The 22804-nt window shown below is 34.2% G+C and overlaps 1 protein-coding gene across 8 annotated transcripts in view; it reads right to left on the reverse strand.

Annotated features, from left to right (window-relative positions):
* Positions 1-21932, reverse strand: part of PCDH15 (protocadherin related 15) — a 714536-nt gene extending 692604 nt beyond the window's left edge. For all 8 annotated transcript variants that reach the window (XM_065894178.1, XM_065894175.1, XM_065894174.1 and 5 more), the window contains exon 1: positions 21842-21932. In XM_065894178.1, the coding sequence (XP_065750250.1) occupies positions 21842-21932 (91 nt within the window). The remainder of the gene's footprint in view (positions 1-21841) is intronic.
* Positions 21933-22804: the final 872 nt, after the last annotated feature.

A 22804-nucleotide genomic window follows, 5' to 3' on the forward strand; every position in this document is an offset into this window, starting at 1 on the left:
CATTTCTTTACATATTGGTGATGTTTTTCATGCTACAATGACAGAGTAGAATAGTTGCAACTGAGACAATCTGGACCACAAAGCAAATTATTTACTCTCTGGTCTTTATAGAAAATCTTTGCTGACCCTTGATCTAGGACATTATTTTGGATATGCCTAGATTTGTATATATTGTGGGGAAAATCATATTGTGGGGAAAATCATATTGTGAACCTATGATATAATTATAGAATAATGGGAAAGTTATTGAGGCAAAGTTTGATAAAATATGCATCTTGCTACATTACAATGACATACCATATAGGAAAAATCTGAAACAATGGATTTATTCTATTAGGTGGAAGTATTCTATTAGGTGGGAATTAGAGTGATGAAAGAATTCTGATATTTCTAGTCTTATAAACTGAGCCAAAATAAAGCTTTTAGGGAAAATGGTGATATAAAACAAATTATATGGGTTGTGTTCTAAAATTGATTCCTTTTACTCTTCTGTGAAAGTCAAGGACAATGAGTATGTCAGGGAACCTTCAGAAAGAGGCCTGTATGTGCTGATGCACATTTACACCTTTGAATGTCATCATTGTCTGCTTTCTCAGGAAAGCTGAAAACTACATTTTCTGATAGATGTCACTGAGAAATTAAGGCAGAAATTGTTCTTATTAGTATATAATTAGAACAATCATAACAGAATAGCTTTTGTTATAAAATTATTATATATATATTTCTCCTACATATCCTGTAGGATTGCCTGTATTTTGAATAGAATTCTGTTTGCAAAAGACAAAGAAGCAGTCTACACTAATGACATTGCCATTCCAAGGGAAATATTATCCATATGATGCTTCTATTGTTCCCTGCTACTGGAAGACTGTTCATAAAACACCCTACCATGCTTTTCTAAAAAATATAATAATATAAAAGATCTAATACTGTTTTTTGAATAAGTAAGAATAAAAATGTCCAATTTTAAAATTTTAATGAAGAGAAAATACATTCCTCTTTGGAGAACACCACAATAGCAGATTTAAGTATAACCTGTTCCCTAAGGTTTACTGTGTAGGAGGGAAAATTATTATTTAAGTAATACAGTTGTAGTTTATTTTAAATAAACCTTGTGGACATAAATCTGATTCACCCATAAAGGCTAAATTTGGCTGTAATTATTTATATAACAAAAACATTCATCTTAAAATGGATTAATGCTAGGGTTCTTTTATTTCAAATAAATGAACATCTATTGATTAGAGACCTTCCAAACCTGTGCTAGCAGCAATAATTACTATTATTAATAAAAAAATCCTCTCCAGTGCATGTGTTTCAATTTATTAAATATGTTGATCTCTGCATATCTCTTCAAGATTATTTTGTAAGAAAAGTTTACTTTATAAGAGAATATCAATATGATATATGCAAACAGTAAGTTTACTAGCACTTCACAAAATATGAAGTTCATAGAGGCCTATTTTTCTGAGTTCTCTTATCTGCCTAAAGTCAGACATTTTAAGTAGATAATCCCACCTACCTTATCCAGAAATGAAAAAAATTGTCAATATCTTCTATTTCTCTGCCTGTGAAAACTCATTCCCTAAGCATTTTTCTTACTTTTAACCTAAAAATAAGAATCTTTTCTTTTTAAGAGTACAGTCCTTAAGTATTGTTTTTATTTTCAAACTTCTTATCTTTTCTCCTCAAATCCCAATCTTCTCTGAGCAATCTCATCCTTTCTTACCTGGAATCACCTACCCTATAAGAAAGACTGATGACTCAATAAATGAAGATTCACACAGAAAACTTAATGAATGCTAAAATGTAGGGGGAGGGAAGGAGAAGGGAAGGAATATTCCTTAAGAAAGGAACAGGTACAACCAAGGAGAAGTGAAATCAGAGAAAGGGATTAGTTGATGGTGTCAAATGCTGTAAGGGAAAGAGAAAGGAGATAGTTTTTTCACTTGCATAAGGGAGTCATTTTGAACTCTGAAAGTTAGAGTCATTAGTGTGGAATGAGGATTTAAGTTTTCTATGTGATCATTTGTTTACTGAGTCACTAGTCTTTCTTATAAGGTAAATGATTTGGACTAAATAAGGATAAGATTCTGTGCAGGGAGATAGGCAACATATGTAGATGAAAAAGGAGAGTATTATAATCTTTCTGTTGAAAAGAGATAGATTACTCTTTTATGTTTGTAAGGGGGTATATAGGGGTCAGGGCCAATGCTGTGTGTTTCTACTGGAGGAAGTTTACACACGTGTGTATGTATGTGTGTATGAGTGTATGGTGAGGTGTGTGCGGCAGGGAAGTTAGGTATCTGATATCTCTGGTTTTCCAAGAGGCTCTTCATCCCCTTCCCTGTCTTTGGAATGCATATTATGCCCACCATTCTCCCAGTGGGAGCTGCTCCAAGGACATAACCTCAAGAGCGTAAGGTGTTTTTGAGACCATCTGGACAGTACACATGATTGAGCCAAGTTAAGGCTCTACAAAGATGTTAAGATTCTCGTGGACAGGTGTGAAGATCTACTTCTCTTGAAACCACCCAAGATAAGCCTCATATATAAGTTCCCCCTTGCTTATTAATCCTGCCACCTACCAATCTGGAGTGGTCTGTCTCTTTCTTGGGTCTCTCTCTGCTCTCCTTGTATAGAGGTCAGTTTGTGAACCAAGAGCATATAGAGCAGAGAGTGAATGACTCTATAAGGTATGAAGGTGGAAGGAAGCTTCTAGAGAATGATGCTTCAGTTGGTTTTTCAAGGATGAGGAGATTTCCAGGTAAGATATTGGACAAACTCTGAGAAAGATACTGAGGCATAAAATCTATGTTTTGTTTCAGTAAATCTAAGTTGTTTGGCATGTCGTTAATCAGGTAAAAGTTGAGTAGGTGAGCTTGAATAAGGAAGGCAGGATGAATTATGGAGCACTTTGTAGGCTGGGCTAAAAGATTTAATCATTTTAAAGATAGAACATTCTCTAACACCATACACAAAAATAAACTCAAAATGGATTAAAGACCTAAATGTAAGACCGGATACTATGAAACTCTTAGAGGAAAACATAGGCAGAACACTCTCTGACATAAATCACAGCAAGATCTTTTTTGATCCACCCCCTAGAGTAATGAAAATAAAAACAAAAATAAACAAATGGGACCTAATTAAACTTAAAACCTTTTGCACACCAAAGGAAACCATAAACAAAATGAATAGATGACACACAGAATGGGAGAATATATTTGCAAATGAAGTGACTGACAAGGGATTAATCTCCAAAATATATAAACAGCTCATGCAGCTCAATATAAAAAAAAAACCCAATCAAAAAATGGGCAGAAGATCTAAATAGATATTTCTCCAAAGAAGACATACAGATGGCCTAGAGGTACATGAAAAGATGCTCAACATCACTAATCATTAGAAAAATGCAAATCAAAACTACAATGAGGTACCACCTCACACCAGTCAGAATGGTCATCATCAAAAAATCTACGGATGATAAAAGCTGGAGAGGGTATGGAGAAAAGAGAACCTTCCTACACTGTTGGTGGGAATGTAAATTGGTACAGCCACTATGGAGAACAGTATGGAGATTCTTTAAGGAGCTTAAACTAGAACTACCATATGTCCAGCAATCCCACTCCTGGGCATATATCTGGAGAAAACCATGATTCAAAAAGATACATGTACCCCAATGTTCATTGCAGCGCTATTTACAATAGCCAGGACATGGAAGCAACCTAAATGTCCATCAACAGAGGAATGGATAAAGAAGATGTGGTACATATATACAATGGAATATTACTCAGCCATAGAAAAGAACAAAATAATGTCATTTGCAGTGACATGGATGGACCTAGAGATTGTCACTGAGTGAAGTATATCAGACAGAGAAAGACAAATATCACAGGATATCACTTATATGTGGAATCTATTGATAAAAAAAATGTACAAATGGACTTATTTACAAAACAGAAATAGAGTCACAGATGTAAAAAAGCAAACTTATGGTTACCAAGGGGGGTAAAGGGGAGAGGGATAAACTGGGGGATCAGAACTGACATATACACACTACTATATATAAAATAGATAACTAATAAGAACATACTGTATAGCACAGGGAACTCTACTGAATACTCTGTAATGACTTATATGGAAATAGCATCTAAAAAAGAGGGGATATATGTATAACTGATTCACTTTACCGTACAGTAGAAACTAACAACATTGTAAATTAACTGTACTCCAATAAAAATTAAAAAATAAAATTACTTTTTTAGTGTTTCCTTATTTTCCAAAAGAGTACTCTAAGAAAAAGTGCAAGTTTAATGAGGCAGTGAGATCATTTAGGAGACCACTGTACAGTTGACCCTTGGAAAACATGGGTTTAAATTGTGTGGGTCCACTTATACACTGATTTTCTTTGATAAATAGTTACAGTACTACATAATCCGAGGTTGGTTGAATCCTTGGGTGTGGAACTGCAGATATGCAGGGCCAACTATGGGACTGAGCATCTGTGAATTTTGGTATATGTGGGGGCTCCTGGAACCAATTCCCCCATGGATACAGAAAGACTACTATAGTTGTCATTTTAATAGAACATGAAAATGTTAACTAATAAAATAGTAAGGTGTATAGAGAATGGAACTAATGAGTAGAATCAATAGAACTAATATACAGGATAGGTCTATATATATGAGAGATAGTAGAGAAAGGGAATCCAGGTTGCTTCTCAAAATTTGGCTTGAATAATTAGGTAGAAGGTGGATAGATAAGGGAGTGTGGGGGGAATAATGATTATTTAATTTTATAGATTAGATTGAATACCTATAGGACAAACAATTTCAAATGGTCAAAAATAAGCAGAAATAATTTTCCATTAAAAAAGTCTAATACACTCAACTCACAAAGCTTTATAGTGGATTGTCTATCAATTGTATTGATTGTATTCCTTCAATTTTCACTGTATTTCTTCAATTTTCTGTCATATTCCATAATTTATTTAGACTTAAAGGAATTGAAACTATCACTAGAGTGGATAAGTACTGCCATATTACCTGTTCTAAGAAAACAACTAAAAATATAATGCTCCATATTACTTATCAGTTTTTTTTTTTTTTTTTGCGGTACGTGGGCCACTCACTGTTGTGGCCTCTCCCGTTGCGGAGCACAGGCTCCGGACGCGCAGGCTCAGTGGCCATGGCTTACGGGCCCAGCTGCTCCGCGGCATTTGGGATCTTCCCGGACCGGGTCACGAACCCGTGTCCCCTGCAACGACAGGCGGACTCTCCACCACTGCGCCACCAGGGAAGCCCTCTTTCTCAGTTATTTACGTGTGCATTCAGTCAAAGAAAAATTATATGGTCAATAGGTACTCACACAACATTCGGTACAACTAAATTTTAACATACTCCAATAATTAGAAAAGGTTCACTTATGATATTATTGTGGGAATTCAAGCTAAAGGAGGCATAAAATTACATCCATTTTTGCTAGTGGCTTGCTAGTGGCTGTCATACAATTATTACTGGGTTGCCTCCGTCTATCACAGCATTATTTACGAGTTATGAGCAATGGGGAATGAATATTCCAAACTCAATAACTGCGCATTAGGCACACTAGCGTTTCAAAACAGGCTTTAAGACTGCATATTTAAGTGATAAAGAGAAAATATTATGTGGAAGTTCCTTTTGAGGATTCACGTGTAGTTTCTTCTTGCACACCTATAAATTCATCTGACACATGTTCTTCCATTATTCATTTCTTCAATTATTAATTTCTCATCTACCTCAAAGAAGCAGGTTAAAAGTAAAATCATAATTTTATTTTGTCTTCATTTATACTATATCTAATTGGGTGTGTAATACAGTCTTAGATAATAGTATATAATTTTATTATAATTAAATTTTATTTAACATTAGTGTGGAAAAGCGTTGACTCATTTATTTCTTTAGTTAGAAATAAACAATGCCATATTTCAGGCTCTTAAAATTAAGCCTCTATTCTCTAGAACACTAAAATGCATGAGTTAATCCTCATTAGTTAAAATGTGAACTACATTAAAAATCCATCTTCTTAATCAGGATGAAGCTGAGATATTTTAGTTTCTAAACCATTAAAATCTTCATGAACAATTTTCTGTGAAAGCATTTATTGCTGGTACATTTGATTCATAGTTATACACTGGGTTCCACTAGCTTAGCTACCTGTTCTGATATTCGCTGTCATAAGCACAGGAAAATTTAGAAACAATCAGTGGTTTCTACATTGACTGTACAAAGTAGTATCTTGTGAAATTAAGTTATTTGAAAAATAATTTGCCTGGAGCTATTACAGTGATTGCAAAGATAAAAAGTTGGGTGCAGGTTTAAGACATTTAAAAAATTTTTTTAAAGCCTAATTAAAATTAAAATGTTTAGAATATGAAGAGCCATAAGGTAATAAAGCTTTTTTTTTTGGGCTGGAAATATGTTAATTAATTTTATAATACTGTTTCTCTATAGAGATATTTGTGTAGGTGTTTTGCTGCTTAAAACAGGGTAAATACATTAATTATAATTCTCTAAATGTAATTTGGCATAAGCCAACTTTCAAACTCGGGGTTTACAGTGAAGGAACAAAAGAGAGAAGAGAAATATGGTGAAAAGATTTAGAAAAGATTTAGAAAGATTTGTCTAGAGTTTACTTGATATTTTAAAAGTATTAATTTAAAATATTAATATTAAAAATATTACAATATTAAAAATATAAAAGTATTAACTATTAAAAATATTACAAAATAAAAAACTGCTGGTGATCTTGAGTTTGTTATCTGATGACAAATTACAGACATTAAAAGTGTCAAAGGAAACAAAGCTGGACATGTTAAAAAGGACCAGACAGATTTTATTCAGACTACTGCAGTATGGGAGAAAGACTTCAGGAACTGGGTTCAAGTCTGCTGAAACAAAAGGCAGGAGGCTTTTTCAATGCTGAGGTATGCTAAAGGAAAAATACCAAAGGACTTTAAAGGGGTGGCCAATGTGTCTAGGCCACCTGTGTTTGTTAACTGGCACTTATCAAAGTCAGGCTCCTACCCTCCAGCAGAGCCTAGGAGACAGGACCCCTATCTTTCTTGATGATCAAATTTCAAAGGGTCCTTGAGAATGATATTCCTAGGTTGTAGAAAATGTGTCTCAAAGGGACAGAAAAGTACTTACAATTGCATGTTTTCTAAAGTAAATGCTCTAAGAAGAGATAGGTCAGGCATGTTTAGTCAGGTTTTGGCTGGAACAAACAGTAAATTGTTTCAGCAGTGTTGAACTTTCTCAGACAGGCATTTAAGGGGCTGCCCAAAAACCAGATCAAAAAGAGAGTAGTCACAGGTTGATTAATCACTTAGCTGAAATTTCCAAATCCAAAAATATGCCACAGATTCTAAAATCAGACCTGGATCCTGCCTCAAAAGGATTTGGTCTGTTAAGTTCCAAGAAGAAATATTAATACAGTTTTTTGGGGGACGTGTGTATACTTATAGGTCAACTAGGATAGGCACTAGATGGCCTGTACTCTCACTAATGGGAATATTGAAAAGGAAGCAGGGAATGAAAAGTATATTCTCACTTGTAGAGATAAAATTACAACCCCATGAGAAGTTCTGCTTACCTGACTGCAGCCTGAGTTTAGACTCCTTGGAGTCTCTGTGATCTCCAAGGTTTTAGAAAATAAGAATTGTATATAAATCAAGTATGTCTCTCACCCAAGGCTAATGAATATATTCACTGTGAGGAGATCTCTCGACAATAAAGAAAAACTGAATCTAAATCACAGAAAAGAGTTTAGGCACAGAGAGAGAGTTTATGAAAATGTAAAAGCAAACAGCCACACAATCCATGAGTTTTCATTCAGAGGTGGCCTGCATAACTTCACTTTAAATCACAAATAATATAGTTGTGCGTCACTTAAAAAACAAAAACCTCACAGAAGTGCAATCCTATATTGTACCTCTAAGAACAAGAAATATTTGGTAATAGATCTAATGATTAACTTCACTGGAAAAAAGATTTTGAGAGAGTCATTACTAACATTTGTGAAACAGGGAAACTGAAGCTCAAAGAGATAAAAGTTAATTGACATAAAGTCATTAAACCAGTAATTTTAAGACTCAAATACTAATCAGTTTCCAAAGCCCTTTTCCCCCATTGTTAACATTTTTAATTGGATCTTAAAGGCACTTTATTAAACTAATCATAAAGAGTTTATTATACTCTATCATCATTAGCAAGTTAATGGTGCTTTTCTTAAAAGGTTTTTATTTATATAATGTAATAAACATTACCAATTTGCCTAATCCAAGAACTACAGTATTACCAATTAAGCTGCATCTGTACACACCTCTCTAATTTCTCATCCCCCTGCCTCTCCACCCCCAGAGGTAATCACTCTCTCAGATGCCAGACAAGGTCATCCTTATAAGCAGACCTTTTCAAGGACAGCAGTCTCAGGTCTCTTTTCTGCACACAGTATAACTAAATTGCGTTTAATTTGGATCTATCACATTTTCCCTTGGGATCTGAAATTTATGTTATGAATAATGTTGGCAAATCATGAAGATATCTTAACCACATATTATCAAGAAGTCACATGTGGTAAAAAATACAGTGTGTACAGTGTGCTTAAAGATTTTTACACAGTGAAATGTTTTGAAATGTATGAAACAGGAAGAAGAGGGAAAAGAGCAAATCTGATAGATGAACCTGGGTAAGGTTGCCAGGTTACAGCCTAGCATCACTATTCAACTTTTTAGAATTACTAACTGGAATGACAGAAAGATACAAAGAGGCCCAAATCTATAAAATGTAATATTTTTAAAGCCCTCAGTTGTATAACTTGGTAATGAGAAACTTAAGTCTCCAAATGTTATAGCCCTATTGTTTTCTAATATTAGGAAACAGGGCTGTGTATGTTTCTGTTTCATCCAAAATCATGTAAAAAATAAACCATGGATGTATTGAGACATACTGATGGTAAAACATGAGGACTCATTAAACTGAGACCCTCCCAAGTATATAAAAGTCTTTCAAAACTTAATGTCATAGCATCTGCTATTTCCTTTGTGCTATTTTTCTTCCTTCTGTCATATATGCCTCTGCCTATCCTACTCCTATTCAAGACATGGGTATCAATGACACACAGTACTTCCTGACAACTGTAGGACTGTGATGCAACTTTGAGAGCAGAGGATCAATAAGTGAGACCAGTTATATAAGATTATTTTGTGAAAAGGATATCCCAGGAATGGCAGGGCTAAAATTTGAGAGGACATAAGCTTCAGCTACTCTACCAACAAGCTGAAGAGAAATTTACTCCCGCTATCTGGGACAGAGTTTCCTCATCTCTTACATAAAAAGAAAAACTTTAAAGGAATTCCTTAATAAGAGATTCTTGTACTAAACTTATTAGTCAAGTAAACCTAGGCGTTGTCCACATACCAGGTCCTCATCTGCTTCAGACATTCAAAAATTTAATATTCCCTGTGCTGTCCGTGGTGCTGAAAAAAACAGCAGGCTAAATATGTCCTGAAACTTGATTGTTTCAATATAATATTTATTGAGCTCATGACACACACCAGATAATTTACTATACCCCTTGGGATAAAAAGAATAATAGCTCCCAAAAGATTCCCACATCTCAATTCTCAGAACCTATGAATATATTACACTACATGACAAGGGACAATTAATATTTCAAATAAAATTGTTAGCTCATCATCTGACTTTAAGATAAAGAGATTATCCTGGATTATCCAGATTATTTAGGGTTCTTAAAAACTGGAAACCTAAAGCAGAATAATTTAGAGTCAGAGGGAAATGTGATTATGGAAGAAGTGAGAGTGATGTGCTGTAAGAACTCATCTGTTACTAATTTTAAAGGTGGAGGAAAGACCATTAGCCAAGGAAAGTGGGCAGTTTCTAGAAGACAGAAAAGATAAGAAAATGTATTCTCCCTTATACCTCAGGAAAAAAACACAGCCTTGTCCACACCTTGATTTTAGGTCAGTGAGATTTGTATCATACAGAGCTATAAGAATGAAGTTGTGTTGTTTTATGCCACATATTTTGTGGTGATTTGTTACAACAGCAATAGAAAACTAACACATCCTTTAAATATTTTACAGCATAGTTATGGACATAGACAGAAGACTCATAAAGCTATCAAAGTGGCATTCACAGAATATTATGAGAACACAGACTAGCTAACTAAATCATTCTGGAATTAGCCACATTAAATTGTTTTTTTAAAGAATAGTTCTAAGTTGAGTCTTGAATATCATTGGACGATATTCCTTCTAGTTTTCTTTTTCTGGGAATATATCTCACTTTGTATATTCAAAAGAACTCCCATGGAATTGATATTTAATAACTGATCTCTAACAAATATCTTAGTTTGAATTTCAATCTTAGAAATTTAGAGAATAAACTGAAATTTTTTTCCAAGCTCACTATCATTGGGAAGGAAATCAGATGGCATCTCCTTTAAAATGTTCGTCATCTGATAACAGAAGGAAGCTTTAGAGGTTTTAAAATATGTGTGTGCATTCTGGTAATTTTTATATTATGAGAATGAAAATGCACTCTGGAAATTTTTTTCCTTTTTTCTACAATACGATCCCAATGCTTTTCTGTAACCAGGGAGGCTAAAAGTCCAGTTAAGATTACTTTTTTAAAGTAGACCCATCAGTTAGAAATATGAAGTAACTATAGCCAAGAAGATGTTTATTGTGCTTTCTAGAATTTAAATTAGCTAAAGCGAGGCAGAAAGATAACAAAAGTTGAGCAAGTGTTGAGAGGCAGAGAGACAGAGAGAAGACAAGACAAAGAAACAGGAGAAAGATAAAAATTAGAAAGAAAGATGGAGTTGGGTGAAACATACTAAAAAATGAGAAGAATAAAGTGATAAGAGAAGCATCCACATATAGGTGAAGAAAGAGAAATAAGAAGGAATTAAAGGAAGTTCCTTTGTAAAAAAATGAAACTAATATAAATTGAGAAAAACTTGAAGGAGGTAGAGAAAATAAGAGATAGGAGAAAACGGAAAAGGTATAGATTCCAAACGGTTACTGAGCTTCTTTTCTATGCCAGACACAACTAATAAATGCAGCTGAAAATTTCACAGGCTAAGTGGGCAGAAAATCATACAAAGAATTATAGTACACAGAAATAAGTATGTAGAAGGTATAGTGATTGTTCTAAGGAGTTATCAGTTTAGTGTACAGTGTGTGATTGTATGTGTGGGCTCTGTGTGTGTGTGTTTGTGTAAATGTTTTCAGATAAAGGAAACCTAAAGAAATATTGATTAAGGATGATATAACAGTGCCTATTTACTTTAATTTGAAAATAGTAATAATTATTATAATATACCGAAAATATGTTTTTATCATTTCCTATATGCTAGAAAGCATGCTAAACAATTGACATACATATCATCAGTTAATCCTAATAGCAATCAAATCAGAGTTGCTATTATCCTTCTTTAACAGATGGAGATCTAAGTCATAGAGAGGTTATATAACTTACCAAAAATCATATAACTGATTTTGCCAGGATTTGAACAAGGTCTGATTCCAAAGCTCATACTTTAACTATTGTGCCATAGATAATCTTTCATATCCACATACTACCAATGCTTTATCATCTATTAATACTCTCATGTTCCCTTTTGCTTTGACTGTACATATGAATTTATATGTATCAGATTTAAATCTATCATAGTTCCTCATTCATTTTCCAAGTAGCTCAATGTATCTCATCCTATAAATCTTTCTTCCACTAACTACAATTGATACAGACTTTAGCACACTTCTAGGCAGGCAGCATAAATGCCATTCTTTTAACTTCAGCCTCTTACAATCTATATACAGTACATTGATTTATACTTGTAATCCTTTTTGCTGATGTTTCATATGAACTAGGCAGTAACATTCATGAGGTCAAGAAATGTATCTTAGTCATATTTTCAACCCCCAAATTTAGCACAAAACTAGCATATGGTAAATGCTAATAAAGATATATTGAATAAATGAACATATAATAGAAATTGATCAAAGCTTCCATCATTCTCCTAAGGTTCCATGGATTAGGGTTCATATTATTGTACTTTCATGAGTCCTGTAGCACTTTGTACTAAGGCTATAAAATACAGTGGTTAAGAGTATGGCAGCTTGAGCCAGGCTGACTGAGCTAGGATCATGGCTCTTAGACGCAGGAGCTATGTGACATTAAGTAAGATAGCTTGATATCTTTAAAGCTTCAGTTTCTTCATCTGGAAAACAGGAATAATAATAGAATTTATCTCACGGGGTTTTACTGAAGATTAAATAGATTAAATAAGATAATACATACTTTGCTGAACATTCCTTTCTTCTTGCTCTACTAGAAATCTGGGTCTTCCCAGAAGATGCTATTTTTCTGTAGGTCTCTCAGGGCCTCACAGGGGTGGTGGTTGTTTTATCATATCCTTATATCACTAGGACCTGAGGTGGGGCATGTGTTCTTGAAACTTACTCCTAGTTCCCTATTACTACTGCCACCCTATTAAAAAGAGAAGAAGAAAGAAAAAAAAAAAAGAAAGGATAAAAGAAACTATATATCTTCAAACTCCCTGCATTTCTTCTTCCTCCACTCTCTCTTAAAACCACTCCAAACTTTCGCCTTCAACATTGCACCAAACTATTCCTGTCAACGCCACAAATGAGCACCACATTGCTAATTCGATAATCAGTTCTCATACTTCATCTTACTTGATCAGACTTGACACAGCTGATCACTTTCTCCTTTAGATGCCTTCTTCCTTTGGCTTTTAGTAAACCACTCTCTTCTGGTTTTCTTCGCATAAACTGTCTCTCTATATAAATATTCTTCCTTATCTAAGATGATGGTTCTACCTCATCTCCCTGGACTGTATGATCAATGTTTTTATGGCTCATTTCTAGCCACATTTATTCCTTTGATGAGGTCAGTCATTCAGTCTCTCCTGATGGTTAGACCAAATATATTGATATCAAACTTTAAATGCTATCTTTTTCATCTTCTCTATATCCAACACACCAGCAAACTCTGTTGGTTATACCTTAAAAATGTATTCATAGTGAACCATTTTTACCACTTCTGTCATGAAAACCTGGTCTAAGATATCTTTATTTTCTGCCTGGAATATTGTTAATACATTTCTCACTGGTCACCTTGAACTTAACTGATGATTCTCAACATAAGGGTCAAAGCAATTTTGTTAAAATTTGTGTGAAATCATTTCACTCCTCTGCTTGAAACACTCCAGTAGCTTTCCTTCTCACTCAGAAAAAGACAATGTCCTTACAATTGCCCACAAGGCCTGTGCAATCTGCCTCCACCCATCCTACCTCTCTGATCTTATCTCTGTCCCCTCTCCCTCACTCTGCTCAACATTTCACCCACCATAGCTTGCTTGCAATTGTGTTCCTCAAACACATTAGGCATGTCCCCATCTCAAGTCTCTTTCACCCTCTGTTTTCAATGCTCTTCTAGGAATCTACATAGATTTCTTATAATCCTCTCTGAAACTTTGCTCCAAGGGTACTTCTCAGTAAGTTCTTCCCATACTTTCCTATTTAAAATTGTATTCCCCTAAGTATCCCTTTTCCCTGCTTTATTTTTTGATATAACCCCTTTCACATACTAACATACTACATAATTTTCTTAGTGATTTGCATTATTTTCTGTCTCCCTCCAATGTAAAGCAAACCCCATAAAAATAAGGATTTTTTTGGTCTATTTTGTTGTTTGCTATATACATAGAATAAGGCTTGACACCTAGTGGCCACTTAAAAATATTTGTATAAAACTTTGTAAGCTTGTGTAACTGAAATGCAATGATACATATATCATGTATATTATCTATAAATATACAATGTGAGTAGAGGAGAGTGTGTACTATATGTAAGCTATTTGGCACATAGAAATAACTCAATAAATATTAGCTATAATTGTTAGAAAATTTATGTGTACATGATAGACATTACATATGCTTACTGTACCTGAAGAATGAATGAATAAAAATAATCAGCATAATGTATTATTCATGTTGCCTTAAAATGCTGTAGTTTTCCACCTATGGGGATACCATCAGAATTGCATTCTAGGTATCCAGCAGAGCAACTATGGCCAAATCCTGGATATAACCACATAAAATATTGATGACTGAGTTAGTATTGTCCTTTTCACACATTATTTAAGTCTAAGCCTGAACAGCTCTCATCAGTATTCCAACCATGCAATAAAGACACTTAATAAACTCAGAGTAGCTGAACAGTCATCACTTAGCAGTCTAACTGAGCAGCCCTGAGGGGCAGTATAGGATCCTACAAGAGTAGGGAAGATTAGTATCTCGAACAGAGTGACTGATGTCAGGAACAACTGCTGCAGTGTGATCCACCAGAATTTTGAACAAAATGCCCAGACAGCAGCTAATAATCAGAAAAAGACAGAAAACACACCTGAAGAGAGGATAGATTCAATTTGAGTTTTCTACAAAGACTTTTCTAAATGCTGCCCTATAATGGGATAAATATTGAGTTTCTAAAAAAAATTTATATATAATTTACCTAAACTCTGTTTTCCTGCAGAATGCTAAAAAGGATGCTGTGTGCAATAAGTCCATAGCACAGGTAATTTATTGATTGCTTTGGTCCCTATGTTAATGTTGAGCAGTATCGTATAAATCAAACTCTCACTAAATATGTTTTTGAATTGCTGTTTGAACTCCAACTACTATCCTCAAAGCTTACCTACTTGCTACTATATTGTTAAAAAACACACTTCATCTCTCAATTCTATTTTTCTTTATACAAGCCTTACTTATTTAAATAACCACTAACTGGGTCATTCTGCCAGGTGCTGAGGGAAACAAAAGTAAATTAGATAGTCTCTGTCTCCAGGAATTTATAATCTAAACAAAAAAAACAAACATTATAAGACATAATATGAAGGAGAAGGTGGATATTAATTTTTTCCAGCTTCATTGAGGTCTAACTGACAAACAAAAACTGTACATATTTGGGCTTCCCTGGTGGCGCAGTGGTTGAGAGTCCGCTTGCCGATGCAGGGGACATGGGGTCGTGCCCCGGTCCGGGAAGATCCCACATGCCGCGGAGCGGCTGGGCCTGTGAGCCATGGCCGCTGAGCCTGCGCGTCCGGAGCCTGTGCTCCGCAACGGGAGAGGCCACAACAGTGAGAGGCCCGCGTACCGCAAAAACACAAAAACAAAAAACCCAAAAAACAAAAAAACAAACTGTACATATTTAAGGTGCACAGTATATGGCTTGGTACTTTACACATTGTAAAATGATTGCCACGACCAGGTTAATTAACATATCCATCACCTCACATAGTTCCTTTTTTTTTTTTTTTTTTTTTTTTTTTAGTGTGGTGAGAACACTTAAGACCTACTCTCTTAGCAAATTTCAAGTATACAATACAGTATTATTAATTATAGTCACCATGTTGTACATTAGATCCCCAGAACTTATGCATCTTAAAACTAGATGTTTGCACCCTTTTACCAACCTCTCCGCACTTAGTTCTGAATGACTATCATTACTAACAACATCAAAGAATAATGAATAATTTAGTATCAAGGAATAAGTAGAATTTGAGTAAAATCTTCAGGAAAGGTTAAGATTTTGATGTCATAATATAATAGCACAGCATGTAATTATTGCATGTAGAGCAGAGATAATGGGTTGGTTTCAGCTTTGCCACTCAATAGTGGGAGTAATATCACACTGGGAAAGCAACTTAACCCTTCTGTGCCTCTGTAGTTTCCTGATCTATATCTGAGGCATAATAGTAGTGCAATGGTATGTGATCATTATGACAATCACAAGGACCTCATGGAGTTCTTGTGAAGATTAAATAAAATAATCTATATGAAGGGCTTTGTTAATAAATGCTAAATGAATGTTAGTGCTTATTCTAAAGAGAGGCTGTTTACACATAAAATACATATCAATATGATTTACGATTTCAAGAAACTTGTTGAACATGTAGAAATGATGTCTGTGAAACTGTAGGAACACTTCTTAATAGCATATAAGAAAGCATTAGACACAATTCATTACAAGAACTGAGAACTACAAGCAATCAAGAAATAGCTTTTAAGAATCGGAGAAAAAGAGAGAGAGAGATGTTTCTCAGAGTTTATTTATTTACTTTTTGGACTCTAGCTCTCTGGCCTTCCAGGGTGGTACAGATAGGCTTTATGGGAGCCTATTAGTAGAGTACACAAAAGCTACTTCTAGGTCCAAGGTCAGAGCCTAGAAAAGTGAAAAAAACTTCTTGTTGCCAAAACAAGAAAAGACATATGCTTTTTCAAAACTTGCTCTGAAACAAATCCATTTTGGGGCTACAGGATCCACAAGATTACTCACCTTTGGGAAAGAGGAAACAGGAAATTCAAGTGTGGATACAATCTAAAAATGAGGACACAGCCAAGCTTTCATCTGGAGATGAAATTTAGAATGTTTAGGAAAGTCTTGCTGGAGTAAGCATTGAAGGTGCTCTTTCTTGTCATACCATTCTAAATGTTCCATAATAATATAATCCAGACAGTTTATATAAATCTAATAGCTTATAAAGCTTCAAGAAAAAAAAAAGACAAATACTCAGGATTTTAAATCAGCCTGTAGGGAAAACAACAAAGTTACTCTTAAAACTTGAATTTAACCTCTCAGAATAAAAATACACTCTGTAAGATGGAATAAGTGAAAGGGGTAGACAAGGAAAGATGTCCATATTATATTAAGATTAAAATTTGCATAAAATATACGCTATATGTGGTTTTATTTTTGTCCAAAATGTGTGTTATCTATTATGTATGAGTATGTACATGTATATTGCTCTATATCTCTCGATGTGTGCTGCCTTAAGAAATCATATTTAAACGAAGGATTGAGAAGTTTCAGAGACAATAAGGTTCATTGAAAATTACTTAGGTATAGTCTCCAATAATCACCTTTAATTTAATTATAACTGAAACAGACTCAAAAGAAACTACTGCATTGTACTATGTTCAGAGAAATATAATGTTAACAAGAGGAAGATAACCTGCACTAAGCTTTGAAATAACAAACTCAAAAAATAAGAAATTTTACAAACGTTTCCAGCATGATCCTGGGGAGACCATGAGTGTCCCACGAATAAAGTATTGTAGTCCATGAGGCAAGGATATTGCTATAACAGTGCCCTATGTGACAGTCCATCATAGTCTGGACACATGAACCATTAAGATCATTTAACTCTTCTCACAGAGCTGTTAAGATGACATAACCATTTTCTTCTTAAGGTATCTAAAGGGGGGAAAAATCTTTCTTGGAAACACAAGTGTTTCAGCTCATTGGGCAGTTATATTTTCCTTATAATGCTATTCATAGCATTGTAATTTGCATGACTCTCTCTTTTAAGTTTAATTAGTATTAACCCAGTGGCATTCTACTTTATGACCTCTGGATGCACTTGCTAAAAATGAAGTTTCCAGGCTTTAGTGTCAGACCTCAGAAGATTTGAGTTTCAGACCTTATAACATGGCTATCCCCTAATTAATTGACATGTCTGTCTCATCACTGACCTTCCATGGATTAATAGATTACCTAACAAGCATGAAAATACACCTGGAAATGTTCCTCAAACTTCACTTATAGTTTCATTTGAATCAGTAAACTCTCCAAGGAAAGAATATAGTCATTAATACTTTTAAGAATAAAATATAATGTAACAAAGTTAAATCTTCAAGGTGTTTAGTAAATTTGGAGAGATATAAAGAAAGGACATACATATAGTGCACAAGAGCACAAAGTACTCATTGTACTTTGTACATAAATTTATAAAAAGAAGCATAATATTTATAAATAATTAGAAGTAATAATAGCAATAAAGATAAAAAGCAGTTTTAGTGAACCTTGATCATATGTCAGGTACTGTGTGAAACTGCATAAAACTGAGCTTCAGAGTATTAGCATTAATAAGGAAACTGAGCCTAAGGAAGTTTTGTGACTTTCTGAGCTTATATACAGGATTCCTTCAGAAAGTTCTTCTGGTTGTGTGCTATATAAGGGTTCCATTCACATCATAGGTATATGCTAGTTTACATAATAGCTCAAGGGCAAGAGGAAAGATTTTTGCCTTCCAGGCTGAATGCTTGAGCAGCCAGGGAGAACCCTTTCTTTAAAAAAACTGATATTGGCTTTCATGATCTGCACACACAAGGAAATCTCTCTAACACACACATACACACACACTCATTGGCACACATACCCTTTTAAAACTCCTCTAATACTCTAACGCTCTGGTTCCAAGTTAGTTATAATGTTACAATACGTTGTTTTTTGTTTTTTCTTTTAAATAAATACTTCTCCTATCTGCTTATGGAAGTAATATCTACTCAATATGGCAATTTGAAAATGCAGAGGAAATAATAAAAAATGAAAATAAAACATACCCCTTAACAATATAACATTTTCCTTTCTTCCTCCCTTTGCCTCCCATTTATCAATCATTCATGAACTCAAAATCAAAACAAAATAAACAAAAACACAAACCCTGTGGACAACTTGGTTTCTTTACCTCACTTTAAATAATATGGTAGAACAAGGAATATGATTTTTATATCTTTAATCCCACACAACATACAATTTAGCAGATAGCCTGGCTTCCTCTGCTTCCCATGGCACCTCCTTTTCAGGCTCCCACACTCAATGTGGGATCAGGGCACATGTTCCCATTCCAATAAAGTCAGGATTGATAATGCATTAAACTATAAGCTAAAATATCAGTCCTAATGCTCTCTTATTGGGAAGAGGGTAGCTACTATCAACTACAAATCAACTATGTTTTCCAATATTCTATCGGTTAGCTAAATTCTGACTTTTAAAATGTAATATCATACTATCAATCTCATGTTATTAATGCGTGCTTAAATATGTAGTCATCAAACAAATGAAATGCTCATTAAGGAATAGACCATCTGCAAATTTTATTACTGAACCTAAAACCTTACCCCAGCAATTTGAATGAGAAATATCAAAAGACTCAAAATTTAGCCCAAGTTCCCAAGTAAAAAAACTAGTTGTAAAATATTGAAAATAACAATTATGCAATATACTTTTCTTAGAAGCAGATTCACACATTTGGGTAGAATATTTCATTTCAGGTTAAAATTTTTATTGAATAAACAGTATTTTCCCCTTCCAACTGCCTTATGCCTAAACAAGGAAATGCATAGAAAAACACAGGAAACTGTTTTTAATTGCAAGTCCAGGAGAATTCTATGTTTTAACATAACAGTGACCTAAACTGTTATACTAATAGCCTTAGGGTAGTTTCAATTTTTTCTCCTTCATTTTCCTCTATCCGAAGCTTCTAACTATGTATGGAAATCAGTTGTCAACTATCAAAAGGGCTAATCCAACCAGTGGATTACCTATGGCAAAACTGCTTTTATTTTTCCTTTTTTTCCTCATATTTCTATCATGATTATGATTCTCACCATTGTCTTCTTTCAATCTAACCCACACCTGCATCCCCAAGCATTTGGATAAAAAAATTGTTTCAAGAAAATCGTATCATGTATTCCAGTTAAGTGTTATTTTGTGTTTTAGCCATGTTTTGCTTACTCCTGATTTAATTCCTGCATAATGTGGGCTCAACTTTTATATGGATTTAAAAAAAATAGTAACTATGAAAACGATTTTCATGAACAATAGAATAAAAGTGACGTCAGAGTCCCTAATTGAAGGAGACCAGAGAGAAGTAAAGACCTGAGGGCAACCTAGGGGAATGTGTTATTACCTCTGGGGGCACACTCATTGGAGGATGCAAGTATGGAAGGAATGATGAAAAGCATATAAAGTTAAGAAATCTCTATAAAAACTACAGAAAATTTTTGTTTCTTTGCCACAGTTCCAGTCCCTTCAGTCTTCCTAAGTACTGAGCAACCTATCTCCAGGAGAGATCTGAAAAGGCTTTCTAACTGTGGCTGGAAGGAGGTCTTCCATGAGGGCAGTGAGGAGGCAGCCTCACTATAAAATGTAACTTTGCAGTTGTGAAGTTGCACTGTGCTTCAGAAAGTAACTACTTGATGGCCAACAGTGACCTGATAATCTTATTTTGGTGGCTATCTATACAAGCACATTTAGAGAGACCAAGAGCTGTAATGAGCTTATTAAAGAAACTAATTTATAGCATTACCAGTTAAACCAGGAGTGATTTCCTCTGATAACCTAAATTGCATTGCTAAAAAGTACAGGGTTTGTGAAAGTCTAATGTGAGCAATGACAGTGAATCCTTCCCTCTCAGTGTGAACGCTAAATATGAATACAAATAGAATGCCTTATGGCATAAAGAAATACCAACACACTGATTTGTCATCTATTCTTGGGGCATGATTTAAAAGGCATTCTTTTAATTTAAAGTCATGCTCTTTTAAGTTCCACTGATTTTTATTTTTGCTTCAAAGTAGCAGTTACATTATTTATTTCTTACTGCACTTTTAAATTTGTTGTTAGACTGGAGATTCACAATCTACATAAATGGCAATGACGTGAACATTAAATTCAGATGCACTTGAAGTAAACACTGTGCTAATTAGCAGAACTTTTCAAGGGTTTAGGCTGTTGACTTTATGAAGTAGTTGCTATTGTAAATTATTCTGCAAATCCCCAAAGAGGCATGATATCCTAACTATGGAGGACTGAGAATGTCTTAATATGTACACAATTTGAACACTGAGAAAAAGTCAAATTAATCCATCTATCTTCAGATCATTCAGTTTAGCCAAACAAAGCACACACACACAAAATTCACAATCTTTGTTGCCTCTAAGAGCAACTAGGGAACATGGCAACAAGGGTGAGGAGATGATTGCTCGCCTGTGTACCCTGAATGTTGAACAAATGTTGAGTAAAAATAATAAAAAGTAATAAATAAATAATAATAATGAAAGAACAAACTCATTTTTCTTGAATAGCCAACTTCTAGGGTGGGAAATTTTATCCATTTTTCTTTTCTTAAAATATTACATATATACTTTCATTATGTAGTATATGTATAATACATACATATACTCCACACTTTCATTATGTGGTACTCAAAGACAGATTCCTCCAATATTGAAGTATCTAAGACAGACACATTTGGGCCACTGCAGTTATAACATGTTAAATGGTCCCTACAGAGCTTGATGACGAATATATCTTTCTCAACTGACTGATTTACTATTAAGAAATGACTTGGAAAATCTAATGTCACATTTTTTTACATTTTTTTCACTCTTTCTAAATAAAATAGTGGGGGATGAAATAACGCAATCCCCAATTAAAGTGCTAACACTAAAATCACTTATGGAATCTACTTTTGACCCCTTCAGAAATTTTTTTCTCATAGGAAATTTTGGTATTTTTTACATTCCTAAGCTTTATCTAAGGCTACTGTTTGTAGCCTTAGATACTTTATCTAAGGCTACTGTTTGTAGTTTGTGTTTGTTCAACGATTAGCAAATAGAATTGAATTTTTAAAATAATAATTAAGCATTTATTTAGTGAGTATAAGTAAATGTTCATTTAGAGGCCTAGCACTGGATTTTCTACCATACTGCAATCCTTATTAAAAAACAAAGTGCATCAAATGCTACTTTTGTAAGTTAATTTTAATTAAGGAAAATTATTGTACAGAGTCACCAACCTTTAAAAATGAACTACAAATTAGCATTACTCATTTCTATGGTGTTTTTCACATTCCACTGAAATTCTGGCTAACTCTAAAGGTCAAAGTAAAAGCATCCTTACCATCATCATATTGGCCCAAGCAGACTGTGAAGAGACAGCAAAAGGTAATCCCTGAAGCTAACCATTTCCAGAGATAAAACTGTTGGAACATCTTCAGTCAAATTCCACTCAAGGCTGATCTGAAATAACAAGAGGAAAAAAGGAACATTTGATGAGTTCATTAATCTGTTATAGGTAAACACAACTGTCACAGCATAGAAAAGCCTTAATGACTTCATAGTTAATTACCTGTGCCACACTATCCTTTAACAAAGTAACATACTTGTTTAATGTGCTGGAACTTATCTACATGAATTTGCAGACAAGTCTCTAAGGAAAGGCATCTTTTCTGTTATTTACTTTGTAAGCAAGTAAGTTGAGAACTTAACATACTAATGACACCACAACCACATCCTTAAAATTGAGACCCTGTGAGTGAATCAAATGCCAATCAGTTTAACTCACTAAATTTATCTTATGTATAGAATAGTTCAATTATAAAGAGTAAGTTTTGCAACAATTTAAGATGTTAAACCAGCTGTTAGTATCTTACATGAAAATTTAAATGGACATTTGTCTAACAGAATTAAGTAGAAAAATCCATCATCAAAACACAAATTTCTGTTTAGTAGAGGGACAAGAGATTGACTTAACTATGTCATGTAAGACTAAGGATAACCCATCTTTTTTTTTTTTTTTTTTTTAACCTATCATTTTTTTTTACCACGTCTGTCTTTGGAAGCATTTGGATGAATTTCATTTTAATTCCTTTGTTCTTCTTTGCAATCTCCCAGTAAGTAAAGAAACTGGATGAGGTATTAGTAGTCTGTGAGTACACCAGAGAATTTTTTCTTACTGAGAAATTATGTTCTCAGTTTCTTTGTAAATTGAAGAAATTATTCACACGGAATTGTTCCAAATTAACGCTGAATATAGATCATGTAGAACAGGGATTGGAACTTCATTCCTCTACATCAGTGTTTC

Source organism: Phocoena phocoena, chromosome 16 (assembly GCF_963924675.1).
Source record: "Phocoena phocoena chromosome 16, mPhoPho1.1, whole genome shotgun sequence".
Taxonomy (NCBI): Eukaryota; Metazoa; Chordata; class Mammalia; order Artiodactyla; family Phocoenidae; genus Phocoena; species Phocoena phocoena.